This window comes from Hemitrygon akajei, chromosome 3 (genome assembly GCF_048418815.1).
Source record: "Hemitrygon akajei chromosome 3, sHemAka1.3, whole genome shotgun sequence".
Taxonomy (NCBI): Eukaryota; Metazoa; Chordata; class Chondrichthyes; order Myliobatiformes; family Dasyatidae; genus Hemitrygon; species Hemitrygon akajei.
In genome coordinates this window covers 122364583-122383724 of record NC_133126.1, presented here as the reverse complement: position 1 = coordinate 122383724, position 19142 = coordinate 122364583, and the positions used below count along the sequence as shown (strand labels likewise).

The 19142-nt window shown below is 40.4% G+C and overlaps 1 protein-coding gene across 27 annotated transcripts in view; it reads right to left on the bottom strand.

The window, feature by feature from the left end:
* Positions 1 to 9444: 9444 nt before the first annotated feature.
* The window catches only part of kif1aa (kinesin family member 1Aa), a 399876-nt gene continuing 390178 nt past the window's right edge, over positions 9445 to 19142 (bottom strand). For all 27 annotated transcript variants that reach the window (XM_073040705.1, XM_073040709.1, XM_073040710.1 and 24 more), the window contains one exon: positions 9445 to 15336. In XM_073040705.1, the coding sequence (XP_072896806.1) occupies positions 15294 to 15336 (43 nt within the window). In that variant the 3' untranslated portion in view covers positions 9445 to 15293. The remainder of the gene's footprint in view (positions 15337 to 19142) is intronic.

Here is a 19142-nt window from a genome sequence, read left to right as displayed (position 1 = left end):
CGATGTTAAACTCTCCAGTACTTTGCCCACGACAGAGCCCGCCTTCCTTACCAGCTTATTAAGACGTGAGGCGTCCCTCTTCTTAATGCTTCCTCCCCAACACGCCACCACAAAGAAGAGGGCGCTCTCCACAACTGACCTATAGAACATCTTCAGCATCTCACTACAGACATTGAATGACGCCAACCTTCTAAGGAAGTACAGTCGACTCTGTGCCTTCCTGCACAAGGCATCTGTGTTGGCAGTCCAGTCTAGCTTCTCGTCTAACTGTACTCCCAGATACTTGTAGGTCTTAACCTGCTCCACACATTCTCCATTAATGATCACTGGCTCCATATGAGGCCTAGATCTCCTAAAGTCCACCACCATCTCCTTGGTCTTGGTGATATTGAGACGCAGGTAGTTTGAGTTGCACCATATCACAAAGTCCTGTATCAGTTTCCTATACTCCTCCTCCTGTCCATTCCTGACACACCCCACTATGGCTACAAATTGACTTTATCTTTACCTCGTCACTGTGCAGTCCATTTATTATTGTCTGCCCAACATGCTCTTTGTATGTGCACTATTTTGTTGCATTTTCTGCAATTTTCATCTTTGAATCTGTATTGGTCTGGAGTGTGTGAACCCCTGCTGAATGATAACACAATTTGTTCATTTAGGCAGGTTTCTGTTTAGATGTTGCTATTTTGTTCCTGCTCACTTTCATTCCTGACTACAACTCAATTGCATCTTTGGCTGATGTTTCCACTGATACAGCTATTTCAACTGGTTTTTTAAAAAAAAATGTGAATTGTGCTTCAGTTTGGAGCTGTTTTTGAATGTTTTCTTGTAAGATTCCTCTCACAGCATTATTAAGCCCATCACTGAACTGATAATACTTGGACAATTTCTTCAATTCTGCTATGTAAAGTGAGATGGACTCCCCTTTTTGATTCTGCTGATGAAACCCAAAATGTTTTGCAATCAACAATGGTTTTGGTTCTAAATGTTCCTGCATTATGATCACAATATCAGCAAATCTCATTTCGGCTGATTTGGTTGAAGCAGTCGAACACTGAGCAAACTACATGCTCTTTCACCAATGGCACTCACTTTTTCATCGGCTATTCCATTTACTTCAAAATACTGCTCTATTTTGTCAGTATACATCCAATTATCTGTTGTGCAATCTTATGTCTATATTTATGAAGTAGCCAGCTATTTCTTCCTTTTTATTTATTTTTTTATTATCACCAGTACTCATTGTTTATGAATCCATTGTTGTACTTATTGTTTATCCATTTACTGCCTTTTTATAAACTTGAATGTCTCTCTCTCCTTCTGAAGAAAAATGTGCTGCACTTCAAGTAGGTAGTTGTCTCAGGTATAGAAAAGGCATGTCAGAAAGGCAATGTCATGATTATCGTTGGTGATTTTAACATGAAAGTGGATTAGAAAACCAGGCCAGTACTGGACCTCAAGAGAGAATTTGTAGAATGTCAAAGGGATGGCTTTTTAGAACAGCTTGTTGTTGAGCCCACCAGGGGATTGGCTGTGCTGGACTGGCTGTGTGCAATGATCTGGAGGTGATAAGAGAGCTTAAGGTTAAGGAACCATTAGGGAACAGTGATCACAATATGATTATGTTTACTTTGAAATTTGAGGAGAAACTAAATTCCAATGTGTCGGTATTTCAGTGGAATAAAGGAAATTCCAACAGCATGAGAGGGGAACTGGCCAAGGTTGACGGGAAAGGGACACTGGCAGGAAGGACAGCAGAGCAGCAATGGCTGGAGTTTCTGTGTAAAATGAGGGAAGTGCAAGACAGATATATTCCAAATAAGAAATTTTCAAAAGGAAGAAGGACACTACCATGGCTGACAAGTGAAGTCAGACCTTAAGTAAAAACAAAAGAGGGCACACAAGGAAGCCAGAGCTAGTGAGAAGATAGAGGATTGGGACACTTTTCTAAAAAAAAACTTGCAGAAGTAAATTAAGAAGGTCATTAGGAAGGAAGAGATGAATTATGAGAGGAAGCTGGTGATTATTATCAAAGAAAATACTAAAAGCTTTTTTAAGTATATAAGGGGTGAAAGAGTTGAGGGTAAATACAGGAACAATACAAAATGACGCTAGAGATATTGTAATGAGAGTTGCAGAGATGAATGCATATTTTGCCTCAGTCTTCACAGTGGAAGATGTCTGCAGTATACTGGACATTCAAGTGGATCAGGTAAATGAAGTTTGTACAGTATAGTGAAAATTATGACTGAAAAGGTGCTCAGGAAACTTAATGGTCTGAGGGTGGATAGATCTCCTGGATCTGATGGAATACAGCCTTGGTTTCTGAAGGAAATAGATGGAGAGATTGCAGATGCATGAACAATGATCTTTCAAAAATTGATAGATTCTGTCATTGTACCAGATAACTGGAAAATTGTTAATGTTACTCTGCTATTTAAGAAGGGTGAGAGGCAGCAGAAAGGAATCTATAGACCTGTTAGCCTGACATCAGTGGTTGGGAAGTTGTTGGAATCGATTTTTGGGGATGAGATTATGGAGTACCTGGTGGCACATGACAAGATAGGCCAAAGCCAGCTAGCATGGTTTCCTGAAAGGAACACCCTGTCTGATAAATCTACTGAAATTCTTTGAGGAAATTACAAACAGGGTAGACAAAGGAGATGTAGTAGACGTGGTGTACTTGGATTTTCAGAAGGCCTTTGACAAGGTGCCACACATGAGGCTGCTTAGCAAGATAAGAGCCCATGGAATTACAGGGAAGTTACTAGAGTGAGTGGAGCATTAGCTGGTCTGCAGAACACAAAGTGGGAATAAAGGGATCCTATTCTGGCTGGCTGCTGGTTACCAGTGGAGTTCCACAGGGGTCAGTGCTGGGACTGCTGCTTTTTACGATGTATGTCAATGATTTGGACTATGGTATTAATGGATTTGTGGCTAAATTTGCCAATAATACAACGATAGGTGGAGGAGCAGGTAGTGTTGAGGAAACAGAGAGCCTGCAGAGAGATTTAGATAGTTTAGGGGAATGGGCAAAGAAGTGGCAAATGAAATACAATGTTGGAAAGTGTGTGGTCATGCACTTTGGTGGAAGAAATAAACAGGCAGACTATTATTTAGATGGGGAGAGAATTCAAAATACAGAGATGAAAAGGAACTTGGGAGACCTTGTGCAAGATACCCTAAAGGTCAACCTCCAAGTTGAGTCGGTTGTGAAGAAGGTGAATGTGATGTTGGCATTCATTTCTAGAGGTATAGAATATAGGAGCAGGGATGTGATGTTGAGGCTCTATAAGGCACTCATGAGACCACACTTGGAGTACTGTGTGCAGTTTTGGGCTCCTTATTTTAGAAAGGATATACTGACATTGGAGAGGATTCAGAGAAGATTCATGAGAATGATTCCAGGAGTGAAAGAGTTACCATATGAGGAATGTCTCACAGCTCATGGGCTGTGTTCCCTGGAGTTCAGGAGAATGATGGGGTATCTCATAGAAACATTCCAAATTTAAAAGGCCTGAACAGATTATATATGGCAAAGTTATTTCCCATGGTAGGGGATTCTAGGACAAGAGGGCACGAGCTCAGGATTGGAGGACCTCCTTTTAGAAGAGAGATGTGGAGAAATTACTTTAGTCAGAGGGTGGTAAATCTGTAGAATTTGTTGCCACAAGTGGCTGTGGAGGCCAAGTCATTGGGTGTATTTAAGGTGATAGATAGGTTCTTGATTAGCCAGGGCATCAAAGTGTATGGGGTGAAGGCAGGGGAGTGGGGATGACTGGAAAACTGGGAGAATTGGATCAGCACATGATGGAATGGTGGAGCAGACTTGATGGGCTGAATGGCCTACTTCAGCTCCTATGTCTTATGGTCTTCATTTTAAAACTTCCTCATTGCAACTATTATGTTTTGTAACTCCAGAAACTAATCAAAAGAAAACCCTGGAGCTGCTATACTTGTCTACTTAGTCTCTTCCCTTTTTTTTAGTGAGGTAATCGCATACAATGTGATGAGATAATAATGTATGCCATTCACGTACTTCTTACATTTAACCCTTAATGAATTATGTTAAAAAAGGATGCTTACTCAAACAATATACTTACAATATTACCCAGATATTACTGAAATATTAAATACACTATAGAACTGATGCCACCGATTGAGATAAAAACTCTGAACACAGGAGTCTTCAAAATTACGAAGTAATGGAGTAAATTCAGTGACAGAAGAGATCTTAATAAATTTAGGGCAATTTCCCAAAGAAACCAGTAAAATATAAAATAAACAGACATTGTAAATAGTTCTGATTTTACTACCTAATTGGGTGGTGGATACAAAATTAAATAAACTCAATGATGTAGAATAATTTGAAGATCTAATAAATTGTATACAGTGTTTGACTTACAAGTTACACTCTTCATGTACACATCATTTTAAGCTGTTTAGCATGAACCTATGCACTATATTGCATGGTTTAATGATGTACCCCAAATGCACATTCACCCATTAGACATCTCCCTCTGTCTTGCACAGTAACTCACAGGACTTGTTATTTGTTTATTTTTCACAATGTGCATACCACTGGCAAGGCAAGCATTTTTTTTGCCTAATCTTAGTTAGCCCTGGTGGTACCAAATCCCTGCAGTCAGGTTCAGACCCAGCAATGATGAAGGACCAGGAATTTTTCTCAGTGACTTGGGCAAACTGCAGGTGGCGACATTTCCCTTACATTTACCTGCATTATAAGGTGACTCACTGATTTTTCATCCACCTATTCTATAGTATATTGTGCAGTATCCTGCTGTACGTATCTCCCTTGTGTATATTGTACATTCACTCAGTGAATGTCTTTTCCTTCTACATATTCTACAATTAGACAGTCAGTATTTTGTTAAACAGTGATTCATAATTTTTAGCAAAGTGGTAGAGATTAGGGGTTTGGTAGGTAGTCTAATTCGCTTTGGTGAGTTACTGAAATTCATTTAGTCAACGTAACACAATGAATCTGTGAAGTTGGAGTGAATATTTGAAATTGTGGATGGGATGCCAATGCTTTGTCTTTCTTAGTCAAGCTTGAATGTTAGTATTGGACTTACCTAGGTTAGAAGAGGGTCATACTACTGATTTGGGTAGATGGTGGAAAGACTTTAGGTGTCATGAGCTGAGTCATCCAATTCCAGGGTGTCCAGCCTCTGGCCTGTCTTTATGATTTTGATGGTTACATGGCTGGTTCGGTTTCATCTCTGGTCATTGGTAACCCTTGGAAATTGTGCAGGTGTATTTGCAAGTCATGGTGTTACACAACAAAGAAGTAGGGCCTTCATCCAATGTGCCTTCCTCAGCTAGTTGAATTTGCCTGCATTTGGCCAATTTCTCTCTAAACCTTTCTTTTTAAATATGGTCTCTACCATCACCACACCTTCAGACCATTGGTTTCATAATCCAACGCTATTTACTTTAAACATTTTCCTTCAACTCTCCTTGTCTTTCAACCTATGACTTATTGTTACCAATCTTTTTGCCATGGGAAATAAATGAATCCTGTTCACCCTTGCTAGACCTCTCCTAATTTTATACACCTCAAACTCCATTTTCCAAGCAAAACAACTCAACTGAAGGCCTTCCTGTAGAATAATACTTTAACTGTGCATATGCATCTATATAGCACCAACCCTATTAAAGTTACTAGGTTAGGAGGTAGTGTCTTGGAGCAACAATTCACTGACGCAAGTTTGAATTCTGCTTACAGATGACCCACATATGGACGAAGAATACCACCATCTCCATCTTGCCCCAACTGTGGAATGGTTTGAGATTCCTACTTTAGCCTTATCGACCACCTCAGAACCCCCAAAATTAGGGTGGAATCAAGTCATCCTTGATCCCAATGAAATACCTAAGAAGAAATTATTTTAGGAATGTTTAAAATATATTACAGCAATTTAGTTGTGAAACAGAAATTTATGGAAAGTCTCCAACATAGCTTACTTGCCGTTGGAATCAAGTAGCCAATGTAGAATTATGTCAGGACTAATCAGCAACCTTGCAGTAAGGGACATCTGAGGAAGTGTAAGCATAATGACAGGATGTTCTTTTATTGATTTTGGAATTATTTTATTAAGTTTGAAACAAATGTCTTAATCTATGTTCTACACGAAGGGAAAATTGGTTATTTAAGTTTAGAAACTGGATTGGAAAAATGTCAGTAGAGAAATAAACCATAATTTTCAATTAATAATACTTCCATAATCTAAAAAAGAGTACTAATGGTCCAACTATAATAACAAGAGAAATTTAAAATAATATTGATATCTTACAATCAAAAAGATTGTAATATTCAGAACAATGAAGATATTAGAATTCAGACTCTGGTTGAGCAAGTACTGTATATGTCACTGTATACTACCCTGAGATTCATTTTCTTGTGGGCATTCACAGTAGATACAAAGAAACACAGAAGAATCAATGAAAACTACACACAAAGATGGACAAACAACCAATGTGTATAAAAGGACAAACTGTGCAATTACATAAAAGTAATAATAATAAATAATATTGAGTACATGAGTAGTAGAGTACTTGAAAGTGAGCCCATAGTTTGTGGAACAGTTCAGTGTTGAGGTGAGTGAAGTAATCCAAGTTGGTTCAGGAATCTGATGGTTGAAAGTTCAAAATGTTCCAGAACCTGGTATTGTGGGACCTAAAGCTCCTGTACCTCCTTCTCAAAGGCAACAGCAAGAAGAGTGCATGGCCTGGATGGTGGGGTACTTAATGATGGATGCTGCACTCCTTGTAGATGTGCTCAGTGGTGAGGAAGTTTTTTTTTCTGTGATGGACTGGGCTCTGTTTACTATTTTTTGGAGGCTTTTCCATTCAAGGGCTTTGGTGTTTCTACACTAGGCCGCAGTGCAACCAGTCAGGATACTCCCCACTGTGCATTTAAGGAAGCTTGTTAAAGTTTTAGATGACATGCTGGATCTGTGCAAACTTCGAAGTACTGTCCTGTCTTCTTTGTAATGACACTTAGGTGCTGATCTCAAGAGAGAGCCACTGAAATGATAACGCTAATTAATTTAAAATTATTGACCCTCTCCAACTCTGATTCCTAATGAGTACCAGCTCATGGATTTCTGGTTTCCTACTCCTGTAGTCAATAATCCATCTTTGGTTTTGCTGACATAGAGTGAGAGATTGTTGTTGTGGCACCATTCAAGCAGATTTTCAATCTCCCTCCTATAAGCCCATGCATCACCACCTTTGATTTGGCCAACAACAGCGGTGTCATCAGCAAACTTAAATATTGTTTTGGAGCTGCACTTAGCCTCACAGTCATAAGTATAAAGTGAGTAGAGCAGAGGGCTAAGTACACGCTTGTGGTGCATGTGATGATGGTGATTGTGGTGGAATCGGTGACAATCCTAACTGTCTGGAAATGAGGAAAATGAGGATCCATTTGCAGAAGGACTTATTGAGACCTAGGTCTTCGAGCTTATTAATTAATTTTGATGGAGACAGAAAAGAGAAAATTAAAGAATTCTAGGTCAATTAATGGGAAGTGGGAAATGCTAGAATTCAATAGGAGTAGGTAATGTAGCACTTACACCATTTTAATATGATTGGATAATAAAATCAACATGAACTTATAAATTGGAGTCATAATAATCTTGGATTGAGGGTTTACAAACGAGAAGATCTGCTGATGCTGGATTGAGGGTTAGTTGATAGAAGGCAGTGAGAGGAGCAAATAACTGGCCCAGTTTGCAACCCTCTAACTAGTTGGCTATTGCATGAGTCATGGTTTGTTCCTCAACTATCCATCATCTGTACCAACTGGATGAGGACGGCAGCCGTAAAGTATCTGGGTTTGTCATCCAAACAAAGATAGGTGAAAACAAATCTATGAAGAGGATAAAATAGGGATATAATTCAATTGAGCACATAAGCAAGATGGGTGAAAAGTGCTTAAGTGTTGTTTGTTCAGAAAACAGAGAAACAAGATGCTTTTGCAAAGGTAAGACGCTAGGAAACTATTAGCAGAAGGATCTAGGTCTCCTTGCACTAACCACAGAATGTTAACATGTAGATGAAGGATCAGCTCAACAATTGGTAAGTTAGTTCATATTACAAATGAAGTGGAAGAAAAATAATGCTGATTGCAATGATATAATGAATATAATAAATTGTACAGAGTTCTGGTCTCCATACACAAAGGTATATATAAATTTGTAAGAGTAAATGACAGGATTGTTCTATAAAGACTGAGTAGACTAGAGCTATATTCCCACATCTTAGAAGAATGGGAGATAGTCTTATTTAATCTTAACAATTAATATTCTTGACAGGTTAAATGATCAAGATCAGTTGGCACATTTATAAAGAGTCTTGTGGAAATTACATATGGCAAACATCATGGCTAAAATATTTTTGAAATTGTACTCTTGTACAGAATATATGACTTGCATTGCCAATAATTATATTATGTAGATTAATGCTAATCATAGCAACCATTCTATGGTAGAATACAATTCTCTTGGATTCTACATTGAATTTATTAGTGACTCTCTTTATACTAATAGCTTTTAGTTTAGTGCACCCCAGAGTGGAAGCTATTTCTCCTGCTCTACTCAATTCAGCCTTTTGTGGTTTTAAAGAATCTATTAGGCTATTCAGTGTTTCTGGACAGAATTGTCCAAATTGTTCTTGTTTAATTAAAAACTGTTTTGGGATCATCCCAGCATCTTCAAAAGCTTTATTCAAATTTAACAATTTCAACATCTGGTGAATTATTCAATCCTAATACTATTGGAAGATGCTGGGTTGAATAATTTAGTTGCTGAAAAGGCCAAATTTTAGTCTTGTGCTAGTTACTAGCGGTGGTTCTAACACCGATTATCTGACAATTCAAGAGTAGGTGGAATGGACAAACATGTATATATAAATCCCCTAGCATGGGGAATTTGTTAGTTTCTTGGAATCCATCCAGATATGAAATTCTTCCTAAATAATGGCTGTTGGTTCCATTCACAGTGAGCATTTCTGGAAAAGAACTCCTATCATCCTACCATTTTCTCTTCTATAGTTATTTAATTCTTTCAGCTGTTGTGGTTGAACTCCATCCCAGTACTGAACCTTTAAATGTGCCATTATGTGGCTGCAATATTCAGACACCAACCTGGTCTACAACTATATGCTCACCGCTCCAGGTTCATCTCTAGCTACTTATGAACTGTGAAGGTCACAGATGGAGGGTTGTAAACATCAGGCTGAAGTTCGATGACTTTCTTTTTATGACAAGTGTAGCAGATGAGGTGGAAAACAAAGCAAACTTGGATAAGTAGGAGGATAGGCGTATAAGGGACGTGCTATTTACATGTGAGTAGTGATTTTATATCATACATGTTACGTATGTGTGTAACTGAATCAGAAACAGAATCTTAGTGCTTGCTTGTCCAGAACTGCATATTTAAGACATTTATTTTTTTTATTGACAATGCATTAAAGTGTTCACAAACATCTGAAGACTCTAACTCCAACACCCATGGTTTACACTTCAAGAGACTACTGACCATCTGAGACAGCATGTAGATATATTATACAGTTGTCACAGCCATCACGTATATACATCAGAGGCGGCTTCCAAAATGTACAAAGCTGGGGCACTGTGGGAAGAGGCATGGATTAGCTGACAACAGAATTAACAAAACAGATCATTCCATTAGCTCACCATTGTAGAGACAAAGGTTGCAGGTCAGTCAGATTGAAATTTGATGTGGAAAGTTGCTTGTTTGACTCAAATGTCCTGGGAATGAGCTTTTGGAAAAGTCAGTGCTAAAACTATTACTTGAAGATTACAGCAATGCCAAATGTAACCATAATTTGTCAAATTGTCTTCAAATATTTACAAATCCCCCTTGGTTTCCTTGTAATCCTTTACAATTTATTGGTGCTGGAATTTGTATCAGTGGCAAGGTAGGTGATGTGTGGTGAGAGGGGAACAGAGGTGCACAAAATCGTCACTATCTATTTCACTGTCACTTGTACACCCCACAAAATAGTTCCACAAACTATGTGTGAGCAGAGAGTTCGGCTCGAGAAAGGCAACTGGAGAGATACAGCCACCCCAGTACTGCAATGTCCAACCCAGCTCGCACCCCATCTTCTTTCTTTCTGTCTGGCTGCGTGGGAGCTGCCCTATGTAAAGTAGCCTCATCCACTGAACAAACTGCAATTGGCATTGAGAACAACGCACAACCAACCAACCAACCACGCCCTCGGACTTGTCATGTATCTACCTTACTATACCGTCTACCTTGCTAGTGTCCATTTTACACAATAATGGTGCGAGAGCTGAGTGAAACATAAGGCAAAGCTCCAGGCTCCCTGAACAGGTCAAATTTACAGAGTTAAATATAGTCTGATGTTACTAAGTTCCTTGTGCTAACCTTTCACAACCCTCTGTTTGCTGCAGGAGGTAAATAAATAAAGAACTGAGGCAAAGATATAAATCTATGAGAGCAAATGATAGCAAGAGACCACAAAATGCTATTAATGTCATTAAAGCTGCTAAGAACTGACAGTCATTGAAAATTTAATGTTTCCACTGAAGGTTTGTAGGATATGCTGAAAAAAATTGGCAGTTGGTGTTCTTGGATATGGTGAAAAGATGGTGAAGAAGTGCATAGATTATGTTGAGGGATAAACTGAGATGATGCATTGATTGGCTTGAGGGATAGAACAGAAAAAATATTTAAACTGCATTTATTTATGAAACTGGGTGAGTTTTTAAGGCAGAATTTTCCCTTTTTTAAAATTTCTTCTTCGGTTTGTGTTGTGGAAAGGAATTTAGTTTTGGTAAATAATCATTTTTAATAAATGATGATTGTTGAGACACTTGTTAAAGCAATGATATAATGGTAAAGAACTGCAGTTGAACAGAATGGTAAAGTCACGTATCAGGCACATTTGATCCTTTTTTCTGGTGAAGGAATGGCCACTTCTCCCTTGGGTATGTAGCAGAAGTGAGATTGCTTCACCTTTACTATTCACTAATTACACCCACAAGGCTCTAACTTTCCTGATATGGGCATGCTCTGTAGGTTGGTTGGCCTAAGGCACAGCCCCCAGCTCCAGGAACTTTTCTCGATTCTACATCTCATTATGGTTAGGTATAATCCGCAGGCTGGCTGGCCTAGGATATATCTGTCACATCATAAAGCCTTATGCAGTGGCATTTCCCTAACACATTTCTTATGCATAGCTTTTTTTTTAGTTCTAGTGATTTACCAGACTAATTCATCTGCCATTCCCAGTTTTCATCTATCATGCTGGATCAGAAGGAGTAGTAGAAAACTTCACCTAATATTAATATTGATATATTTTGAGACCACTCAATAGAATATTGTTCTCCATAATTTACATTAGCAGCTGGGGAAAAATGGAAATTGTCCAATTAAGCTTCAGGGTTCAAGTCCTATTTATTTGAGAACTGTGTAGCATTGTGTCTGATTGGTAACTAACTGTTTAAAGACACCCTTCCTGATTGTGGCCTCCTGTTAGCTGCTGGCTTGCCTCTGTTTGGTTACCTGACAAATCACGGCTAATGCAAGCTTTTCAGTTCTGTTGAATCTCATTTTGAAGCGCTTGCTGTTCTTAAACTGTGGCTCTGTAGAATAGAGATAATTAACCTTCAAAATACCATGCCCAATACTTCGAAGCTCTATTTACACCTCAAATATTTTCTCTCAGCAATTCATACAGACTCCTAAATATTTTCCCTATCACCTTCATGTACCAGATCTCAATTTTAAAAAGTTCTGGGAGCATCATCAACCCTTAGATGCTTCACACAAGATTGTTAGCAGTGGAGTCGCCATTGTGACCAAGAACTGACATTGATCCCTGTGGAACACCATTACACAGTTTCCAGAGGCATCAGTAAACAGGCGCTGGAGAAATCTGTAATTATTCTAGACTGATATTGAAAATTGCAATTGTTGATGTCAGCTCTTTGAAACATAAAAATATAGGCATAGGAACAGGCCACCAGCTGCAAACTGGTTGATATCACACCATTCAATGATAGACCTGAGCTGATCTGTATCTCAGCTTCATACAACTGCCTTGCTTTCATGACTCAATAGACAATAGACAGTAGGTGCAGGAGTAGGCCATTTGGCCCTTCTAGCCAGCACCGCCATTCACTGTGATCATGGCTGATCATACATAATCAGTACCCCGTTCCTGCCTTCTCCCCATATCCCTTGACCCCGCTATCTATAAGAGCTCTATCTAACTCTCTCTTGAAAGCATCCAGAGACTTGGTCTCCACTGCCTTCTGGGGCAGAGCATTCCACATATCCACCACTCTCTGGGTGAAAAAGTTTTTCCACATCTCTGTTCTAAATGGCCTACCCCTTACTCTTAATTCCCTGTTTCCAGAAATCTGTCCCAGTGGAGAAAGTTTCAAACTATCTAGCCACAGCATTTTGTTGTGCATTGGTGTGTACTTCCAAACACACCAACAGGCCCACTATTTGCTTGATCATTGCCCATTGGTAGCACTACTGAAAAATCAGAATTCACACTCCTTTCTCATTCATGCTTCATACGGGGAAAATTCGTTGCACTACCTGCGATTCCAAAGGGCACTCCCCCTTTCTTGATGTATTGCATTGCCAGAGGTGGAAGTTTGAATGCAAATGAAAATTCAGACAATGCTGTGCATTTGCACATAACTTTATACCCATGACAAGGCATTACCGACACCAGTGACATGTGAGTCAGACATCAGACTTCCCCAGATGAGAATCTATAGTTAAAGTGACCGAGCATACACTGACCAGGAAAAGCACACTTCAGATATAAATACACAGAGAGGGAAGTAATTGCCACTGAAGTAGGGAAGGGGTGGTTTGGGGTGAGAGAGTGTGACGGGGCAATGTGAACGTACATTGCAGCAGGACAGTGTTGTTGTGCATTGAACGTGAGAAGCAGCGTTATCACCCAACTGACACGCAGCGAACGACAAGTGACACAGACGATGCAGCAGTTCACCACAGGTGTGGGACACACACGCACACACACCGATGTGCAATTGAAAATTCTGTTATGAATGGTAATTTGCTTCCTTGGTTTGACAAGCTTCTACTGAGGCACGGTATCTAAAATGCTGGAAGGATACTGACCAGGACCCAGATAACTTCCAACTCTCAAGGGCTTTGGGTTAACCAAAGACCCAACCATAAAATCCAATATATAATCTCAATCCTCAAAGTTAGTTCTCACTTCAGTTGGAACTACTTTGAGGTGTCTTATTTAGCAGCGATTCATTATGCCTGCATTCGTCTTGTTTTACTGTTTACATAGAACATAAAAGTCAAGGGTGCAATATATGCATAGCAGTAATTTCTTTTAATTAAACATCAACCTTAACACACAACTTTTACTTAGTGCTAGACTTAAGGTATTGTAGTGACCCGAGCAGCAGATTGTGTATCCTTTCCCACCGGTTGAGGATGGGGGAGTTGGTTATAGTATTTTTGGTTTAAATAAAGCACCATGGGGAACTTGTGGGGGTGTTTATCGCCATGCTCTGACAGCTCACAGAGAACTGTGCTTGTTGGGGCTCCACTGACCAATACCTCAAGCAACACTTCCATTCCTCACAACCCTGCAGTTCCATTAGCATGTTGGAATGGCTCCGTCCTGATCAAGAGCCCCATGCCCCACTTGGCTTGAATACCCTACTTGCTTATAACACTGGGAAAGGTAGCTGCCAGCTGGTGATCAATTCTGTTGGTAAATAAAATTGTGTTGCACAGGGAGATTAAATGTGTAACAATCTATACATGGCTTGTAAGCTCGAAGACAGATGCATCTGGGATTGCCCACTGCTACTGATAAATCTGAGTCAACTGGAGCGAACTACTCAAGATGGCTTCAGGTTCTCCGGCCCCTGCACCAAACAAAAAATACACACTCCTGTGGGGACAGCGAGGTAGTAACATTGGTAGTTAGAACCAGCTGATGTAAACCATAAAAGAAACCCCTATCTGAATCATTGTATTCCTGCCTCCCGTCCCCTATCTGCTCCATTATGTCTCGTCTATTGAGGGCTGTGCTGGTATTGTCTTCAGGCTGTCAGGATCTCGTCCACAGGGAAGGGCCAACAAACCAGCACAGTTTGTTTCGACAGCCACTAATTTACAAAACACTGAGAGTAATTTGTTTAAGGATAGTGACACTAGATGTGTGTGTGTGTCACTGCCAGCCCTGCACACCACCATATTCAGAACCAAATGGCGCGGAGTATGTCTGGCAGTTGGTTTTCCTGCTTGCACTTGGGTGACCAAAGTCAAATTTCTCTGCTTGAATCCTTCAGACCCAGCAATTGTGTGGGTGCTGACTGGTTCATGAAAACTCTAACACAACAAACAGCTATCTAAATATTTGCAGCTGGGGAGGAGGGGCAGACAATACTATTCAACTTCAACGATAACAATTCTTATTAACGATTAAGAATACATTATCAGTATAGAGCTACACGTGAAATATATACAATATTCGCCTTTTTACTACTCCATAATTCCAGTTTTGTAAATCTCCTTTAGCGTTCATTTGTCCAAATAGATCATTCTTCCCCTCCCTGTGGCAAATAACCTGCCAGTTCTTCTCGGCCACAGACCTCTCACTGTCCATGGAGCTCTCTGTGAGGTATGATTCACCTTCAAGTAGATTCAGATCAACATGGGGCTTTGGCGAGGACGAACCAACCAATAAGGAGCTTTACAGATCGTTTAAGGCTCCTCTTCAGTTTGCCCATCAACTCCTCTGTTTATTCCCAGAGGCCTCGTGGACCCATAAAGAGGATAGCACTTTCCAATCAGCCTCTTCTCTGTGGGAATAGTTTGGATGCCAAAGATTGCCTTCACTGTCTTCCTCACACCTCACCTACCCCCCCACCCACCCCCAGTTCATCCCTTCCTCTAAATGGAAACATAAGAAGCAGACAGCATCCAGTGCCCATGACAAGGAGCTCGTTCGTCACTGATGTCTAACCGCTTGCTGAAGACACACAGAGCATCACACGCACACGGAACATCCTGGCGCCAGCGACACGGTTTTTGCTTTCACACAACTATTAATTTTTAATCCTCAATAAATTACTACACGTAGAGCAGGCATTTTAGACGGGCATTCACATCAACGTTGGAAAGGCTAAGTTGACTATGTACATAAGAGTCCAATCTGATGTCTGAAGTGAAATTCTGTAACTGGTGCTTGGATACTTGTCAGATCCGCATCTGACTGCTCCTCCGTCTGGACAGCTTTGACCTGCAAGATAAAGGTAGGCTCTTCAGAACAACATTATTTAGAACATTGTCTACGATAACACTCCCAGATACACTCATACATCTTACACTAACAGATTCACATGCTGTGCATTCAGGAGGCAGAGGAGGTGACAGATGGGCCATATAGAGAGTTAGTTACATGCAAGGTGCAGGACACAGGAGACTGGGTGACAGTTAGCAAGGGAAAAGGGGTTAATGAGGCAGTGAAGAGTACCCCTGTGGCTATCCCCCTCAACAATAAGTATATCACCTTGGATATTGTCAGGGGGAATGACATAACAGAGAAAAGTCACAGTAGTTGGGTCTCTGGCACCTATGTGACTCAGAAGGGAAGGGGGAAAGAAGAGGCACACTGTGGTAATAGGGGATTCATTAGTTAGGGGAATGGACAGAAGATTCTTTGGGTGAGAACGAGATTCCCGGATGGTATATTGCTTCCCAGGTAGCAGGGTCTGGGATATCTCGGATCAGGTCCTCAGTATCTTAAGTGGGAGGGAAAGCAGCCAGAAATTGTGGTCCATATAGGTACCAATGACATGGGCAGGGTGGCTGAAGAGGTTCTGCATAGGGAGTTGGGTGCTAAGTTAAACGGCAGGACCTCCAGGATTGTGATAACTACCCGTGCCATGTGCTAGGGAGGCTAGAACTAGGAAGATTATACAGTTTAGTAAGTGGCTAAGGGTGCAGGAGGGAGGGCATAAGATTTTTGGATCAATGGGCTCTCTTCCAGGGAAGGTGGTACCTGTACAGAAGGAGCAGTTTGCACCTGAACTAGAAGGGGACTAATAGCCTAGCAAGAAGGTTTGTTAATAATGCAGGTGGGGTTTAAACTGGAGTTGCAAAGGGATGGGAACCAGAGGCCCAGAACAGTTAGTGGAGAGGTTGTGGAGACAGATGTTGGTAAGAGCTCAAAGTCAGGATTCAAAAGGTTGAGCATGGTGTGACTAGTGTTCTGAGCTGCATATATTTCATTGCAAGAAATATCAGAGGAAAGGCAGATGATAGTGCTGAAGATGAGGTATCTGGTTTACAAACAGAGGTAATGTGTAGTGAGGAGAGGCTGCTGATAGGGTAAAATTGCAGTCAACAGGATGAGTTGCAATGTAAAAGGTGGACAAAATTGAAAAGGGTGAATACCAGACTGAAAGTGTTATATTTGAATGTGCACAGCATACAAAATAAGGTTAATGAACTCGTGGCACAGTTACAGACTGGCATGTATGATATTGTAGGCATCACTCAATCATGGCTGAAAGAAGATTATAGCTGAGAGCTTAACGTCCCAGGATACACATTGTATTGAAAGGACAGGCAGGAAGCAGTGGGGGTGGCGTTACTCTGTTGATAAAAAAAATGAAATCAAATCACAAGAGGTGACATAGGGTGAGAAGGTGTTGAACCATTGTGGATGGAGCTAAGGAACTGCAAGGGTAAAAAGACCCTGATGGGAGTTGTATACAGACCCCCAAAACAGTAATTAGGATGTGGCCTATAAAGTGAGATAAAAATCCACACTGAAATGGCAATGTTACAATAGTCATGGGTGACTTAAATATGCAGGTAGATCGGGAAAATCAGGTTGGTGTTGGATTCCAAGAATTTCTAGAGTGTCTACAAGATGGCTTTTTAGAGCAGCTTGTGGTGAAGCCCACTAAAGCAACAGCTACTCTGGACTGGGTGTTATGAAATGAAACAGAATTGATTAGAGAGCTTAAGGTAAAAGAACCCTTAGGGGAGAAGTGATCTTAATACGATCGAATTCATCCTGAAATTTGAGAAGAAGAAGCTGAAGTCAGATGTATCAGTATTATATAGGAGGAATGGGAATTACAGAGGCATGAGAAAGGAATTGGCCAGAACTGATTGGAAAAGAACACTAGCAGGGATGATGGCAGAGCGACATTGGCTGTAATTGGAAGCAATTCGGAAGGCACATGAAATATAGATTTCAAAGAGGAAGACGTAAGCTAAAGGAAGGATGATAAACCATAGCTACCAAGGGAAGTCAAAGCCAAATTAAAAACCTAAGAGAGGGCATGTACAGGTCGTCCTTCACTAATCCGGCATGGTTGGGATCTGAGGAGTGCTGGATTAGTGAAAATGCTGAATTACAGAAGGATCACATTAAGCAATAGTTAACCTTCACTAATCCAGCATCGTTGGGATCTGAGGAGTGCCGGATTACAGGTAGTTGGATTAGTGAAGGTCGACTGTAATGGAGCATAAACTGGTGGGAAGTTAGAGGATTGGAAAGCTTTTAAAAACTAAAAGAAAACAATTAAAATTCATTAAGAAGGTAAAGGTGGAATATGAAAGTAAGCTAGCCAATAATACTAAAGAGGATATCAAAAGTTTCTTCAATACACAAGGTGTAAAATAGAGGCAAGAGTGGATTATCAGACCGCTGGAAAACAGTGCTGGAGAGGTAGTAATGGGGGAGCAAGCAAATGGCAGATGAACTGAATAAGTATTTTGCATCAGATTTCACTGTGGAAGACACTAGCAGTATGGTGGAAGTTCCAAGTGTCAGGGGTCATTTAGTATGTGAAGTTACCATTACCAGAGAGAAGGTTCTTCAGAAACTGAAAGGTCTGAAGGTAGATAAGTCACCTGGACCAGACGGTGTACACCCCAGGTTTCTGAATGAGGTGGCTGAAGAGATTGTGGAGCATTAATAATGATCTTTCAAGAATCACTAGGTTCTGGCATAGTTCCAGAAGACTAGAAGATTACAAATGTCACTCCACTCTTCAAGGAGGGAGAGAGGCAGAAGAAAGAAAATTATAGGCCAGTTAGTCTGACCTTAGAGATTGGGAAAATGTTGGAGTCAATTGTTAAGGATGAGGTCTCAGGGTACTTGGAGGTACATGATAAAATAGGCCATAGTCAGCATGGTTTCCTCAACAAGGGGAAATCTTGCCTGACAAATTTGTTGGAATTCTTTGAAGAAATAACAAGCAATATAGACAAAGGAGAACTGGTTGATGTTGTGTTCTTGGATTTTCAGAAGGCGTTTGACAAGGTGCTATACATGAGGCTGCTTAACAAGCTACGAGCCCATGGTATTACATGGAAATTCTAGCCTGGATAAAGCAGTGGCTGATTGGCAGGAGGCAAAGAGTGGGAATAAAGGGAGCCTTTTCTGGTTGGCTGCTGGTGACTAATGGTGTTCCACAGGGATCTGTGTTGGTTTTGATCCTTTTTACATTATACGTCAATGATTTAGATGATAGAATTAATGGCTTTGTTGCAAAGTTTATAGATGATATTAAGATTGGTGGAGGGGCAGGTGGTTTTGAGGAAGTAGAGAGGCTACAGAAGGACTTAAACAGATTAGGAGAAGGGGTAAAGAAATGGCCGAATACAGTGTCAGGAAGTGTATGGTCATGCACTTTGGCAGAAGAAATGAAAGGATTGACTATTTTCTAAATGGAGAGAAAATACAAAAACTGAAGTGCAAAAGGATTTGGGAGTCCTTGTGCAGGTTAATTTTTAAGTTGAGTCTGTGGTGAAGAAGGCAAATGCAATGTTAGCATTCATTTCAAGGAGACCAGAATATAAAAGCAAGGATGTAATATTGAGATTTTATAAAGCACTGGTAAGGCCTCACTTGGAGTATTATGAGCAGTTTGGGGTCCCTTATCTAAGAAAGGATATGCTGAAACTGGAGAGGGTTCAAAGGAGGTTCACAAAAATGATTACAGGATTGAATGGCTTGTCATATGAAGAGCATTTGACGGCCCTGGGCCTATATGCACTAGAATTCAGAAGTATGAGGAGTGACCT